Source organism: Eurypyga helias, unplaced genomic scaffold (genome assembly GCF_000690775.1).
Source record: "Eurypyga helias isolate BGI_N326 unplaced genomic scaffold, ASM69077v1 scaffold13160, whole genome shotgun sequence".
Lineage (NCBI taxonomy): Eukaryota > Metazoa > Chordata > Aves > Eurypygiformes > Eurypygidae > Eurypyga > Eurypyga helias.
In genome coordinates, this window is record NW_010226312.1 from 2,640 (window position 1) to 17,768 (window position 15,129).

A 15,129-nucleotide genomic window follows, 5' to 3' on the forward strand; every position below is an offset into this window, starting at 1 on the left:
TTATATGTATCTATAAAGCAGCTATAATGTCCCAAAACACAACAGTTACATAATTTCTCATGCAGGCAATTAATTAAGCAACTATAGACTGTAAATCTTGCTTTATTCTTCGTATATGCTTTGTTCATTAGACTACACTGTACTTAGGTATTATCAATTTTAAAAAAAAGTAATCTATCAAGCTTTTTTAAAAAAAAAAAAAACCAAAACAAAAAACACACCAAAAAACAACCAACCAAATAAAAAAAAAACCCAGCAAACCACACACAAAGCTGAAATAACTCTGAGAAGGCTCTGTCTGAGCAGTCATTGCCCTGTTCAGTATCATAGGAAGAGCTTTACTAACTGGTCACACAGAAAAAGTAATTTATAAAAATCTCAATTGACATAACGGAATGAAAGACTCTACGACTTCCAGATTTAATTCACTGATGTCAGTGCCTTATTTAAAGCTGCACAGTTCTGTGTTTACTGTATTAGCTGCTTCTTCAGCCTCAGCAGCTAGCAACGCTTAGTTTTAGTCGTATTAGTCAAGGGAAGAAATGGATAATGCAATCAAGGTCTTTTTATTTAAAAGAATCCACAAATTTCTTTGTGTCTTTGCACAGAAGGATTTAAATGACAGAGACAGCTCGTAGCTCCAAACCTCATTCAGCCACCACCCAATCCAAGAGATTTCTTCAGACAGATTTTGGTTGGTGGTGTTTTGGTTTTTTTTTGCTTAAAGTCTCACAATTGCCAACTCTCTTGAGATTATATAGTGGCTTTCTATTCTTAGCATATTTCTCCTCTCCCTCCCTCACACACACACACATACACTTCCTACTCAAAACAAGACCCAGCGAAACCCTCTGCCCACACTAGTTATAATTCCCAAGAGAACTTTCATATGCTTTTGTTTTGGGCAGTGACAATGTGCATATGTTTTGATTTCAGCTCCCCCCCATTGGTTCTCATGCTTCAGTTTAATGAAGACAGCCCAGCTATTAAACTTGCCAGTTTCGGCAAGCTGTAACCCTGCTTCTGGAGTGCCTTTGACCTTGCAAATTGGAGCAAGAGATTTTAACATGTTGTCTGTTGGGAGATATAGCTAAACCAAAACATTTACTCAGTAAAGACATGTATTTTCCTACTGGTATTTGGGTTTAAAAGTGTAAGGTGCTTGGACTCTTCAATAAAGAGAGTAAGAAAAGATCACGGCTAGTAATTACATACTGACCGTGAAGAGGAACAGCGAAGTTACCCCTGAGTTTAAATCAGTAAGAAAAAGTCTTAAGAACAGCGGAAATGGACAGATACGTCTTTGTAGTCAACTCATTGCTCACAATTAAAGTGAATTCAAACTGTCCTAAAAATAGAATATCCACAGAGACAATAAAATTGATTCAATTAGTTTTATGTTTACTTGTACATAAACAGGTTTCTGATGAAAAATATTGCTGGATATTTTGCAAGAAGTTTCTTCAAGCCTTTCCTGCTCTTCCTAAACAGCCGGTCAGTCAGACTACTATCTTTACTACACACACACAACAATTTTTGCTTGGAAACTTATACGAATCGCAGATCATCCTTGTCACGTGAATCCAGACACGCCACTGTTCGAACAAAAAAAGGTGCCCCAAATGAAGAAGTTTGCCAGAGATTCATGAACTAGAATACTGTTAGGAACGGAAAGACAAGCAGCTTTCACCTGGAGCATAGATTTCATGGATTCAAATTCCAACATCGTGGTTGTAACTGGTAAGATTTTTATTTTATTCTTCTTTTAGCTAGAGATGGTATGCACACATGCTCGATCTTTGTCATAAACAGTTCTCTGGAGGGAAAAACAGGAGCAAATGGTCATACTAGCAATTCCAAATGGAAAATAACTTGCTGCTGTGCCTCCCGAAGAAAAATCAGATGTATGACAGAGGAAACAGATTGCAGTCTGCCCTCTTTACTGCCACCCAGTTCGGTTTGTTGTTCATTCTCTCCATGTTTTAATCTGTGTTGACATTCTCTCTGATCCAAACCACATCGCTCAAGGCAGTGCAGGCTAGTATGAGATAAAGCTTACCCAAAAGGAGCTCTGAAGCAAGAGAACCAGGTTGCATCACAATGTCACATAGTCAGTGTCCAGAATTAGAGCAACACATGGCAAGTTTCAGGGTTTCAGTTTCAAGGCAAGGTAAGGGAGATTTAAAGAGGAGATGCTGCCTCATCACTGCTAAACTAGACCATTAAGTTTAAATATACCAAAGGAGCATGCCTGAACATGCTGCACAAGGGACCAAATTTGGAGCTTCTCTTGCTGGCTGCAACTACTGCTGAATCACAGTGACCGAACCACCAGCTAGAGATTTCTGAGCTTTAAAAGGTTAAAGCTCTTAAGGAACGCTGCTACTCGCTATTCCTCTTGTTGCCACTGGCTCATCTAAAGGCAATCATTACACATATCTTGACATGTGAGTTGCTGGATAATTTTCCACTGCGGGTCATCCAAGGACATAGGAATGAGGTTGAAGCTACATCAAAGAGATTTGCATCTTGCTGTTTTCAATTAAACACTTTTTGGGGTTAGTTTTTTTTTGTTAATAGCTGCAAGATGGGCAGAACTAGTTTGGCTTGCTCTAGACATAACTGCAGCTGAGCTGAACGGGAGTGAGGACAACGCAAGAGGTATTTGCTAACCTCATAAAAGGCTGACAGTCTGGTTCTCTCCTATGATATTTACAGCACATACCCTTAATGGGCATACTTCTTAGCACCCTATTAGTTTTTTCTTCCCCTTAGCCATTTAGGTGCAGAAATCTACTTGTTCAAATAGTTTCAGACTAGTCCCTAGACTAGTTAAAGACACAGGTGTATCTTTAAGCTATTACAGGGGTTAACACAGCATCCTCTTGTCACATTTTCATCAGCTCATAATATAAACCTGCTGGCAGTGAGCCCAGTTTATTTTATCTAGTTCCTAATGCTATGCAGCCAGTTAGCTCTCCAAGTTGTTGCAGGTATTTCAATACTGTAAAACCACATTTAGTCATTTCTTCTCACAGAACAATTTCAACCTAAGTAGTAGTTACTTATGGCCACCACTAAGATGTCTGTATTTCATTGTGAGCTATTTCATAACCTGAATTCTGCAGTTCTGCACACACAGGTACAGAAACATGCACAGCTACAGCTTCACAACAGAGTGTCACTCTGATTTTGCTCTGAAAGCAGAGTGGGACTAGTGAGGTTTTATTTTCCCTGGTAATGGGAAATAAGTAGTTTTCCCTGCTCCCCCTCCACAGAACAAACTGGGGAAAACACTGTCAAAACTATTAGCACCATCAAGCTTTTCATATATTAAGGTGAAAAGATTGAGCACTTATGAAATAAGTATTAACAAATTAAGAAATGCTTAAAGTCTAGCATTAAGCAGTCATAAGCCTGCGTTTAGGCTTAAGTGTCCCCACATACAAGTACCTTCCACTGTGCAGAACAGCAATCATATGCTGTCAAGTATTTATTTGTCCATTTAAGGATTTTTAAATATTTAAGAGTTATATCATTAAAACCATCTCCCAAACTCGTTTTCCTGCCCCTCAGTATCTTAGACTTCGCAACACTCTGGATTGAGAACAATAATTGAGATTAACAAAGAGAGTGGGAGTTTTCCATCAAACTTTTTCATGACAAAATGCCCACCTAGCTCTAAATTATTTTTTCCTTTTTATTTAAAAGAAGACTTTCACAGAAGAGGATGCATAAAATTAAACGTAGTACTTTGAATCAAAAAGTCCTTTTTCCTTTTCCTCCTCTTTTTTTTTTTTTTCCCCCCCAGTGGAGAAAAAAGTGAAGGAAGAGATTTTGCCCAGCACCACCAAAAAAAAAAAAAAAAAATCCTGACAGAAGTGTTAAGTTTTCTTACTTGTGATTAAAAAAAAAAAGAAAAGAAAATTTTACTCTTTCAAACATTTTCCTTAAATATACATATCTTCATGAGCTTTAACAATAGGAACGGTATATTGACTGTGACCTGGGAGTATTTAACACCAGATCTTTTAGTAGTGGTATTTCTATGGATGATGATCCTTGCCCAGAATCATCATCTACATGATCTACCCTATTGGCTCCAGCACACTCACCAGCTGCAGTTCAGGCGATCTCCTCAGTAGGCCCTGACATGAATGAAGATTGCAGGATTAGTTCTTCTATCCGTGCATATAAAAACATGGAAATACTATTCCCTTAAGAGTTACAAAGGCTAAATCCTATCTAAAAAACTCAACCTCCATAACCAAAAGTATAAAGATAAAGAACAAATATGTGTGTGTGCATAGATGTCAGCACCTAACCTACAATTGCAGAGCAAGCATAGCTTAAAAGCACCTTTCTTTCTTTTCAGGTTTTGGTCCCTTTAGACAATACCTGGTTAATTCTAGCTGGGAAGCAGTGAAGGTACGCATAAAAAAAAAGAGGGAGAGAGGTGGTTTATTTTGTGGAGGTCCCAATACGAACTGTTTTCCAATACAAGGCTTTCCACTGTGTACAAGGAAGTTATTTCTCATGACTCAAACAGAATTGTGCATCGCCGAGCAGACTTTCAACAGGCAAGAAAGGATAATTTAGTGAAACATTATCTTATTAGCAAGAATATTTTATTGCCTTATTTAAGCACTTATGAAAATATTATTCTTGATTTTTAAAAAGGGTATTTTTTACCCAGGGCGCCTTCTCTGCAACTAATACGTATGCCACAGGTTACCTCTGTCTTGAGTAAACAGATGATCTCATATCACAACTCATCTCACCGTGTCTCCGTGAGGCGATTTCTTTCTCACCCAAGTGGAGCCTGTTGAGTTCTTCCTGCCTGCTGCAGGAACACAAAACCAAAATCATGCCAATTCTAGGAACATTTTCACATCTCAGCTTTGCCTTCTGCTTTCAAATGACAGTGAAGCCTACAGTTAAAACTGAAAACAAGGTCATTCAGATTTCTTTCCCCTCCATACCCCCTGACCAGCAGTAACAAATCTAAGATGGGAGTCTTCAAAGTTCCTGCTTATCTCCCAAGTGTATATACTAGAACAAAATGACCTGGGTGATACAAAGACATGGTTTGGATACCTGTCTTTCAGCATCAACTTTTATGTCACAGTTGTTAATTTTCAAACTACTGTTTGTGTAAACCTACGTTTCTTGAGACACACCAACAATTTCCACAAATAGATTATTTTTTCTGTATTAACAATACCTTAACTTCTCTCTTTAAATATGTCTTACAAAATAAATACCTGACTACTGTATGTAAGAGTATGTCTGCTACAACGAAATAATTTCCTAGTTTGGTAATTCAATACTCTACCTCAATCTGAAGCGTGAAAGGTCATAGTATGTATGTTCAAACAGTAGGAACAGCCGCAGAGATCTACTAAGCACGTGTAAAAGCCACATTACAAGGCTCGTTCTTCTCCCTAGCACAGACAATGGCCTTTCCTTGCATTCAGTTGCTCTCATAAGGTGTCTGCGAACAGAGTTATTCTGAGAAGGTCTTTCACACTAGTCCTTAGCAATTCTAAGGTACAAAGGTTAACAAAATCTGAAACTAGTTGGGAACAGTCAGGTAGTAAAACATAACTGGTAGATTGGTCCAATATCTGCAAGAAACAACACATAACACTGGTAAAAATGGAAAGCAAGACACGTAAAACAAACTGAGGGGACTGTTCTGTAAGGGAGCTTGAAATAAGCCCATAAATATTTAATTATTCCAGACACTGAGACATAAAAGGTAGCTGTAAGAAAGTATTAGTAGTGGTAGAAAGATGGTGACTTTACAGGACTATAACTGTATTACAAGTTTTGGTAACAGCTATTGAAGATCTGTCTTGAAAATGGAGTGCAGTCAAGCCAAAAGAATTGAAAACCAAGGAACTAGTACATTTTTCCAAAGGCCAACACTACAGCAACTCCACCAACCTATATATATATTCCATTCTAGCTTTGTTGCGTGATGAATGCTGAATGCAACTTGGTGTTTGGAAGAATAAAACTATTACCCACTCTAAACCATGAGGGGTGTTATCTCTGTAGGCTAACAACAAACAGAAATACTTCTGTGATACCTTTCCACACCCCAGTCATTACAGGAGACCCGTAAATTATCTTAACTCCAACTTGACATGTGCCCTAAACCACAAATATTTGTCAGTTGACAATGTTCTTGCTCGTTATTTCCTGAATCCTATTGGTTCTAATTCTGAGTGCAAGATCATCCTCTTCTGGCTGAAAATAAAGTATGTTTTTTATCTGCAAACAAAACAGCCTAAAGCGAAAACGCACCGATGGGATGAGTCTTCTGTAACAATGCCACGCGCTGTCTGCGCCAGGAAGTTATATAAGAAGGGCTACAGCATTCCATAACAAAACAGATGTCAGTCCTTGTGTACGGAGGAGAACAAATCCATTTCCCTCTGATGTGACACCCTCTGTGTGGAATTAATTTGTATTCATACTGGGGGTGCTGCTTTGGTTTCCTATTCCCTGGCAAAGGTGGTTAATCCAGGCAATTCAGGGAAATTTGCTGCAAATCTGGAAGTACTCTAAACGTTGATAGGCTTCTCCACGCAACATAGCAATCTCCTGGTATTGTTCTGTTGGCCTTCTTCATCTGAGTAGCCCCACGGTCTTCAGGAAGCTTGTGCACGTATATTAAAGACAGCAAAATTTCATATTTGCACCTGGAAGTAATCCTGTCTTGGCTTTGGGGCTCCTGCATGGATCACTGAAGTGGCATAAAGCCCTCCTGCCGAGTCTCATCTGAGAGCCAAGGAAGAGCACACAAACGCATCCTCAAGAAAGTACCAAGCAGCCAGACCAGAGCTACCAAACATGATTGCTCAGGCTTAATGCCTTTGTAGCATTATCCTAATTACTACCTCAAAGTGAACTGGGTTCTTATCAAAAGCCTGAATACCCTGGCAGCCTCAGTGATGGTATAATGCTGACACTTGTCAGGAGTTCATATCCCAGAAGCATCTTCACAGCAAAAGTATCTGAAATCCTCCAATAGATGTAATAGGAGTCCCAGGGTCCTAATTCTGAAAGCACAGGCCTGACCTCCATGCTTTTTGTAATAGAGTCTTTGCCAAAGAGCAATGCCTTCACTTTCGTAAGCAATACTTGCTCCTACACACAACTGCTTCCTTAAGATCCCTGTTACCAGCTTATCCATAAGACGCTGTTGCACTCGGCCTTGCTGATGGGATTGGACGTTTTCCTGAACCTCTCTCCTTGCTGTAGGCAGGATCAGAGATTGATCCAGCGAGCACACAGCCCATTCCCACAGTTGCATCCCTTCTACGCCCTCATTAGGCACTCAGAGAAACGGTTGGGTGATACTGCTTCTCTTGCAAATGAACTAGTTATTACTACTTTTGGGTGAATAAACCAGTTTCTGTTTTCTGAAAACCCCAGGAATCAGATGATAACTGTTAATAAAACTCTCCAAATCTCTATTCCCGCTGGTTTCAGAAGGGTATTTATTCTGCATTCTTGGATCTCTTACTGATACCATGTAGCATTGTCCCACATCACCTGTTTTATAATACAAAACTATAATTTTCCAAGAACACGAGGAGTGCCCCGTTGTTTTTGCATGAACCCAAGTTCCCATCACAGCACAAGATGACTCACGTGAGCCATTCATCAGCATTGCGTGCACAGAGTTCTCATTCCTCAGCAAGTACCCCTCGAGTGCTCGGGGAAAAGGATAGTCAAATGGATCTGAAAGTGCAGGTGAACCTGTCAATTCTGGGTCACTGAGAAAAGCTTCTGAGCTTTTAGAGGCACTGTCACATGGCCCACCATGGTTGTCTAGCACTAGAAAGACAGCTTCTCTTTTAGAAACCTGTCTCACTAAGTTTTTCATGGTTCTTGTAACTCCATTCACCTGAAATACCCTCCTAAAATATGCATGAAAGCTCCACCAGCAGCACTTTTAACTCTTGAAGTGCAGGAGTTCTCTCTAAAGGAGAACACCACCAAGTATTTCCTCCACATTTGCTGACAGATCACACTGAGTTACAAGGATGTGTTAGTTCTTCAGCACCACATGGGACCTCAGAATCCCAGTCCCCCTGAATTATTAATTCTGTATTACAGCTTGATGGTCCCAATAACCCTCGATCTGACCCTGTTTCTATGTCTCCTCGAGAAACTCCTGTCTGGCACTTGGCAGCTGAATAACCCATCAGGGCAGTCTACTGTCAAGGTCAAAGTCCCCAGTTAAGAGGGCACAAATGTAAGTTGAGTGACAACATTCATAGTAATTAAACTGTTAGTGCAAAGAACAGGTCACATTTCCAACTGCTTCTGGGAACTGTGTTTGCTATCGGGAGATGAGGATCAGATCTCCGAGTGCAGTTTTTCATCCTGCCACCGACCATGTGGTCTTTGGAAATTTGTCATTTAATCTCTCTGTCTCTCCCCTTCTCTGCTTTAGTTTCATCATCTGTGAAAGTAAGATGACATTGCTATTTAGTTCCCTATTTTCTGTTCTGGAGCTTTCTTATATCCTTAAAACTTTAAAAAGCTATCTGCAGGATTAAATAAAACAAACCCAAACCAAAATCAAACAAAAAAACCTTTGCAACATATTTGCAGCGTGACCAGGTCGGCTGGTAACTTCTGGTTTTCGATATGCACCAACATAAGCCTTTTGAATGAGGTTCACAAAATAAACACTGCAACCCCCTACCCCTCCCTGGCGACCCAAATCAGTGAAAACTCAAATTCAGTGAAATTTTCTGGAGTTTTCTAAAAGTTCAAGATGCCTCTACCACAAAGTGTGACACACACTCACCCATCCACTCAACTGCTCTATCCAAATCACTTCTGTTTAGGGAGGGCTGTGTGTAACAACACGGGCCAGAACTCCAGTGGACTGGGACTATGACCACAACTCACCCACAACCCAAGGTCATCGGCTGAGAGCGCTAGATTTCATTCCCTTTCAGAAAAACTTCCCAGGAAAGACTCTTCATGCTTGCTTTTCAACCACTTCTCCCACAAAAAATGTCCTCCAAAACTTTCGTCCTCCTCTGAAGTTCTTTTTGCTGTTTCAACTACAAAAGACAGGCACTTGTTTACTGAACAAACTCACTGGCGTGAGCCCTAGTTTCCAGATGGAGTCGTCCGTCCTCCTCTAACCATCTTCTGTCTCTCACCTTAAATGCAGAAGTGGTTCTGGTTAAGGCTGAAACTTGGCCAAGACAAAGAACAACCTTCTTTTTTCCTGTTCCATGCTTGCACAACACCTGGTCTAATGGGGTATAAGCCCATGGTTAGGATTCTTAGACAACAAAGTAATACACGTTATTGACGAGATGCTGAAATTGCTTAGGACGTAGGAAACTATCTTCCTTTGACACTAATCCCCTTTGCTATTGGCCAACTTCCAGTTTTGTCCTGCACAGAAGTGTCTCTGTGTGTTTCTCCCACGACAGATGGTGACAACGGAACGCAAATCCAGAGGGCACAAGAGGGGAATGGCCCAACAACTTCCTCCACCTTCTGCACCCAAGTAAAGGGCAGTTGAGTCCTCTAAGCCTGACAGATAAAAAGGAAGAATCTCATTAAATGTTACAATTAAAGATGCTTTAGAAAAGAAAATACTAATTGTGAACCAGCTGGGGTTTCCTTTTTTGGAAGCTAAGTACAGCATTCTTGAGCAGGATGATGCAATGGTCTCTCAAAGACTGTCAGCGCCCGGAGGAAAAAGGCTGGCACTGTTCTCCGAATGTGTTTACTTCCCTGCAGCCATTGTTTCCTTGCTTGTGTCAAATAGTTTATTGAGCACAGCTAATCAATGTTTCCGCTGACAAGAAAATTGGAACAGTTTATATTGGAAGCCAGTGTTGAAGGGCAAATTTCCCAGTTAGCACGGCTTGGAACTGTGGTTCTCATCCGCACAACTATCCTTAAGGAGAAATGAAAGCTTGGGAAGACAATAGCATTTAATAGGAAGTTACAGGTTTCTCAGGCTAATTGCTTACCTCTGCTGCTGACTTTCTGCCTATGTTCCACCCCCCCAACTTAGAAGCATCACCGGTGTCCTCCTTCAGTAGTGCTCTACTTACAACAGGGATTTTCAATCACCGTTTAACTTTTCTGGGACCCAGCTTTCTGCCTCAGGTGCATTCCTTCTGCATCCTGCCATCGCAGCCGCCTGCCTTCTCCTTAGAGGCTCACGCCTTGCTCGCCAGCCCTATTCCACTGACAACGTAGTATCAAGTCATTTCCGCATGACTTTTATTTTCCAGACCATCTTCCAATCATCTGGTCGATCTGCTGCCTTGAAGGGCACCTTCGTTTCTTCCACCTCGATCCTGGGAGTAATTTCTGTTTCCTTTGGGAAAAGGTCCCATGCAGAACTTCAACTCTGCTTAAATGACAGAGAAGTAACATCCCAGTAAGCAACATTTCCTTATACAAGGGAAACATATTCTAGACCAAAAGAAGTAAAACCTTCTTCTGTTGACAGTCCCACCCGCAGAGCTTACCTGAACCCCTTCAAGCCAGCAGATCGCGCGTCACTTGAGTGGGCAGCTACTGTGAATCTCCCTCATTTGGGTCTCTTTGGAAGTGCAGGTACCAGAGCTTTCAGAGGAACAGCTCTTCCCTGCATCAAACACCCACGTAGATGCCTTCAAGGGTGGCCCCTTTCTGAAAGATCCTGTATTTCAGGGTTCCCCATGGACCAGTCCCTAAGCAAAAACCACTCCTATCCACTGGAGACACAGCATCCCTTTGGAAAACATAAAGATGGCTCCACATGGACGTGATATTAGGAAATTGTGGTTAGGGCATTTTAGTCTCTTTCAGTTAAAAAAGGGAGAGCTGCCACAAGACAGCTGAATCATGCTGCAGACTGGTGTCAGGAACCTCTGGCTTGGGCACTGTTGCATTGCTCTTTCCTCTGTTTTCTCTGTTGGATCAGCCCAGTTTTTTATCGCAGGCTGAGAAATCCAATGCTTTTAACAAGGTGGTGGGTTTTTTTGTAAACACAGGAGCTGTCCAAGAGGGGCCTTGGTAAAAACATCGATCTCCGTATCGTGCAGCTGCCGGTGGTTTACCAAAAAGCAAAGGAGCAAGTTTGCAAGATATGGACAACTCTTCGGCCACTGGTGAGTAATGAGAAAGTTACACAATTTCCCCCCTTCATTTATGAATATTATTATTCAGAGTGGAGCTTTAAAAACATCTCCAAGAGAGTATTGCACAACACATGCATCAGACGACGCTGGAAAGCGACTATTAAAACTGTGATAAAGGTTTCAAACTGAAATTTGGAGCCCACGATAATTAGCACGCTGTGTTAACCCCGTGCCGTTTAGAGAGTGTTAATGCGCACTGAGCGAGGACAAAAATAATCCACCACGAACTGCACAAAAGGCACCGCAGCTCTGAGGTCCTGAGCCGACAAGACACAGCAACAACAAACGCGTCATTTTGTTCTCATTTATAATCCCTTATCAAAGTTTTCTTCAGGCATGAGCTACAGCCAGGCTCCCTACCTTGAAGAGAGTACTCCACACAATGCTTGGCACTCCTGCATTACATGTTTAAAAAAGAGAAAAAAAACAGGTCTCGTTTTTAATTTCCTGTTATTCACCCTGGTGGGAAACGACAGCTTGCTGTTCACGTTGGGCTGGCTTCGTCCGCCAAAGCAATCATCATCCTGGAGCAGTGTGGGAAGAACAAAGGCTACCAAGAGATGGATGCTTGTGGTTTTCACCCAGAAGGTGGCTGTTGCATGCTAGATGGCCCGGAAAAGATTGAATCTACAATTAATATGAAGACTCTCTGGAAAAACATTTCAGTGGAAGGGATTGATATCATCTTCTCCAGAGATGCCGGAAGGTAAACACTGCATATCGGGGTCTCACAGTAAAAGCAGAATTAACCCCATCAGCTCATTAAACCTTGAATAATCTTTGCAATGACTTCTCCTCCAACCAGAATCACTTTGAAACCAAGTCTTCAGAAGGACACAGGTAGGAAGTTAGGATAAATCTAAATTTTATGTAAAGCAGCCGTCACGAAAAACTACAGCCAGTAGATATTTTTCCATGGATTTGTAAATTCCGAAGGAAACAAGTTTGAACATAGCACACCCTGTGATTAACCACTGCAGTAAGCCTGAGCTATTAAGAGAGTCTGAATGCAATACTGACTAGTAGCAGATTTTAATCTATTTTTCCCATCTGAGAGGGATACAAAATGTAAATACATACACTGAAGAACAGAGCAATTACAGGTACCTTTCAAACCATGCCTGTGATCTCATTATGTGCCTCAGCAGTACTGAAGCCATTTTCTATTATGCTAGCCTCCATTTAAAACAAAACATGGAAAACAGAAAATTATCTCATTTTTTGAAAATAAAAATCAGCTCATTTTGGCCCTTAATTTCAGGATTTGCACCTGCACGTTAAAAGGTAGGGTGCTAAGAAAGAAAAAACTCACTACCCTCCAGACGGTGAGGTTGTATGACTTGCACAGAAAATTCTATTAATCTACTGGAACGGTGTGGCTGTAGTTTCCAGTCGGCCGCGCTACCTTCCCCATCCCACACAGCCGAGAAGCCTAGACAGGAACGCACGTCTCATCATCTTTACTATTCAGAGTTCCTCCTGGGTAGGTGTCTGAGAAACCAAACCATCAGATAAGGCACATTGGTTTCTCAAACCTGGTTTATTTCAGCATTTCCTTTACTCACTAAGCAAATGCGTTTTTAATAATTTCATAAACCCGATCTGGTTTGGCTACTTAAAGACTATTTAAATTGAATCAGTTTACTGTTCCTTCATTCAGGTTGTGTTGTGTTCTGAACGTTGCAGGTATGTCTGTGATTACACCTACTACACTTCCCTGTATTATGGCAGTGGAAGAGCTGCTTTCATCCATGTGCCTCCATTATCCCCATCGGTAACGGCAGACGCCCTAGGGAAAGCGTTACAGACAATTATCTTAGAGATGTTACACCAGTGTGGGGAAGGAAGAGAGTAGAGATGGATCATGCAAGAAGAAAAGCAGGATTTCTTAGAAGGCAGTTCCTTACTCTCTCAAACGGAGCAAATGTAAAGATTAATTAAAAACCTTACGTGAAGCATTTTATAGTTATTTTAACTGGAATCTCCTTTCAAAACCCAAACAACTGTTAAGATATTTCTTTGGTGTAAAAAGCTTGAGAAAACCCCAAATTACTGGCAGTCCGTGTTGCTAGCGATGATAAGGTTGCTCCAGACTTAAGGAGGCGTGAAACTGGACTGAAAACACTTTAGATGCTTAACCCCAGTTCTGATGGTTAGAAAGACATTACCAAGGACTTGCTGAACCAAGACGGATGCTGAGAGCCATAGGGATGTTCAGATGGATAGAACAGAGGGCCCCCTCAGCCCCGTCAAGTGCAGAGAGAGAGTTCAGCCATACGAACCGCCCACGTAGAACACGCAGATATGGGGGCAAACAAAACACACGTAGGGATCCCGTTATATGAAGTCTTATAGTTATCCCAGTTATCCGAATGCTGGTTTCCACATCAGAAATGGGCTACGAACCCAGGGTGACTCAGAAGCAAGCTAAGAGCAAGCTGGAATGCCGCAGGAACTGCAATGCTACTAGTGATCTGGGGTTCAACTGCCCCAACACACCGCTTACCCAAGCGCTCGCTGCCTGTCCCAAAGGCAAGCACCACAGTCCTCCCAGAGAGCACAGCACAGGCAGCAGCCTTCCAGCAGAGCAGGGCAGGGCCTTTCAGGGGCTTGGACGTCAAAAATCAAACAGCTAGCTTGTCCCAAGGAAGGGAATCATGGAAGCACTTGGCTGTGGGCACACAGTTACTTATGAAACAGGAACTAAATGAGATCCCAACTCACAGAACATGGAATGGGATGGTGACAGATCACTTCTGTGCTTCCCCCCCAAGCCAGGCTCCTCCATGTCTCAAACCCACCTCTGTGCAGGAGCCCATTCCTCAGGCACCACGCCAGGAAAAAGGACAACAGACAAAGCCAAGAGAACGGAGAGCTGGGGAAGCTTTGGGCCACCCTCACGACTGATTTCAGCCAGGGGAAAACAGGTGTAAGGGGAAATAAGCTGGTTTTCTTCAAATAAAGAACCTTACCTTGTTCAAGGAAGTACCTACTGCAGAACAGGACTCTCAGTCCCATCGAGAGGATTGCACCAGCCTGGCGCCACGGGAGGAAAACACTTCTGATTTCAACACGAGGTAACGGCAGCGCTGACCTCTGCGACAGTTTATGCAGAGTCGCTCAAATGTGGCCAAAACAGGCAGAAGAAAAACAGATTCACTCCGCGTTCCCTAACCTGTGCTTGCTTCACATCAGGAGCAACAAATACAGAAACAGGCAAATGCATACAGAATTCTTTTATTTAACTTAAATCATGTAGTACTGAAACTACTAGAAAAAAGCAGAGTAAGAGAAACTAAAGGAGCCTTAGCTTCAGCCATTCAAAATAGACAAAGTTTCTTCTTTTCATAATGTAAAGAATCCCGAGTATATCGCAATAACAGGAATAAATTCTTACAACAGAATATACAAAAACATTTTGAATTTTTTTTTTATCTACTGATTCATTTTAATATAAACACAGGAATTTCTTTAGGAATAATTTATACACAGCAAGTCTTTTTATGTAATAAATTGGCCATGTTATTGTTTAATTTTCTCTTAAAAAAATTCAAACAAGAAAAATTGGAAAATGTTGTATTTGCAACTGCATCCATTCCTTAGCACTTTCTAGTTTTGTTTTTGTCCCAGAGGTAGACAAACTCTGGCCAATTCTTTCACCTCAAACCTCACTGGTTCAGAAAACAGACGAGCTGATTTTTAAACAGCATCTAAATCATCGTAACCCTTCAGCAATGCGGTTCGTCAAATTCGGGGGGAGTGAGGGGGAAGGGATCTTGAGTATTCTTAAATAAAAATAAATAGGGACCCTGCCTCCCTCATTTCAACAAAGCTTCAAATGGTGCTCAACATCTTCAGAGGCTGCGTACAAACTTCTAAAGCGATAAGAAACCCGCAAACAGTTCTCCAACAGCAATTACGAAAACCGTCTTCCCTCTTTCCC

General features: G+C 41.5%; 1 protein-coding gene across 1 annotated transcript; it reads left to right on the forward strand.

Annotated features, from left to right (window-relative positions):
* Nucleotides 1-1,706: 1,706 nt before the first annotated feature.
* LOC104510377 (pyroglutamyl-peptidase 1-like protein) lies at nucleotides 1,707-13,041 on the forward strand. The gene is made up of 5 exons (XM_010152611.1): nucleotides 1,707-1,740; nucleotides 4,376-4,428; nucleotides 11,040-11,156; nucleotides 11,663-11,892; nucleotides 12,873-13,041. The coding sequence occupies exons 1-5, from the start codon at nucleotides 1,707-1,709 to the stop codon at nucleotides 13,039-13,041; spliced, it is 603 nt and encodes a 200-aa protein (XP_010150913.1).
* The last annotated feature ends 2,088 nt before the right edge of the window (nucleotides 13,042-15,129 follow it).

Bases quoted from the DNA above. Each gene is read 5' to 3' on its own strand.
- LOC104510377 (XM_010152611.1), top strand. From the start codon at position 1,707: ATGGATTCAAATTCCAACATCGTGGTTGTAACTG. The intron at 4,429-11,039 runs GTACGCATAAAA...TTGTAAACACAG, and splicing joins CTAGCTGGGAAGCAGTGAAG to GAGCTGTCCAAGAGGGGCCT. The intron at 11,157-11,662 runs GTGAGTAATGAG...GGGAAACGACAG, and splicing joins GGACAACTCTTCGGCCACTG to CTTGCTGTTCACGTTGGGCT.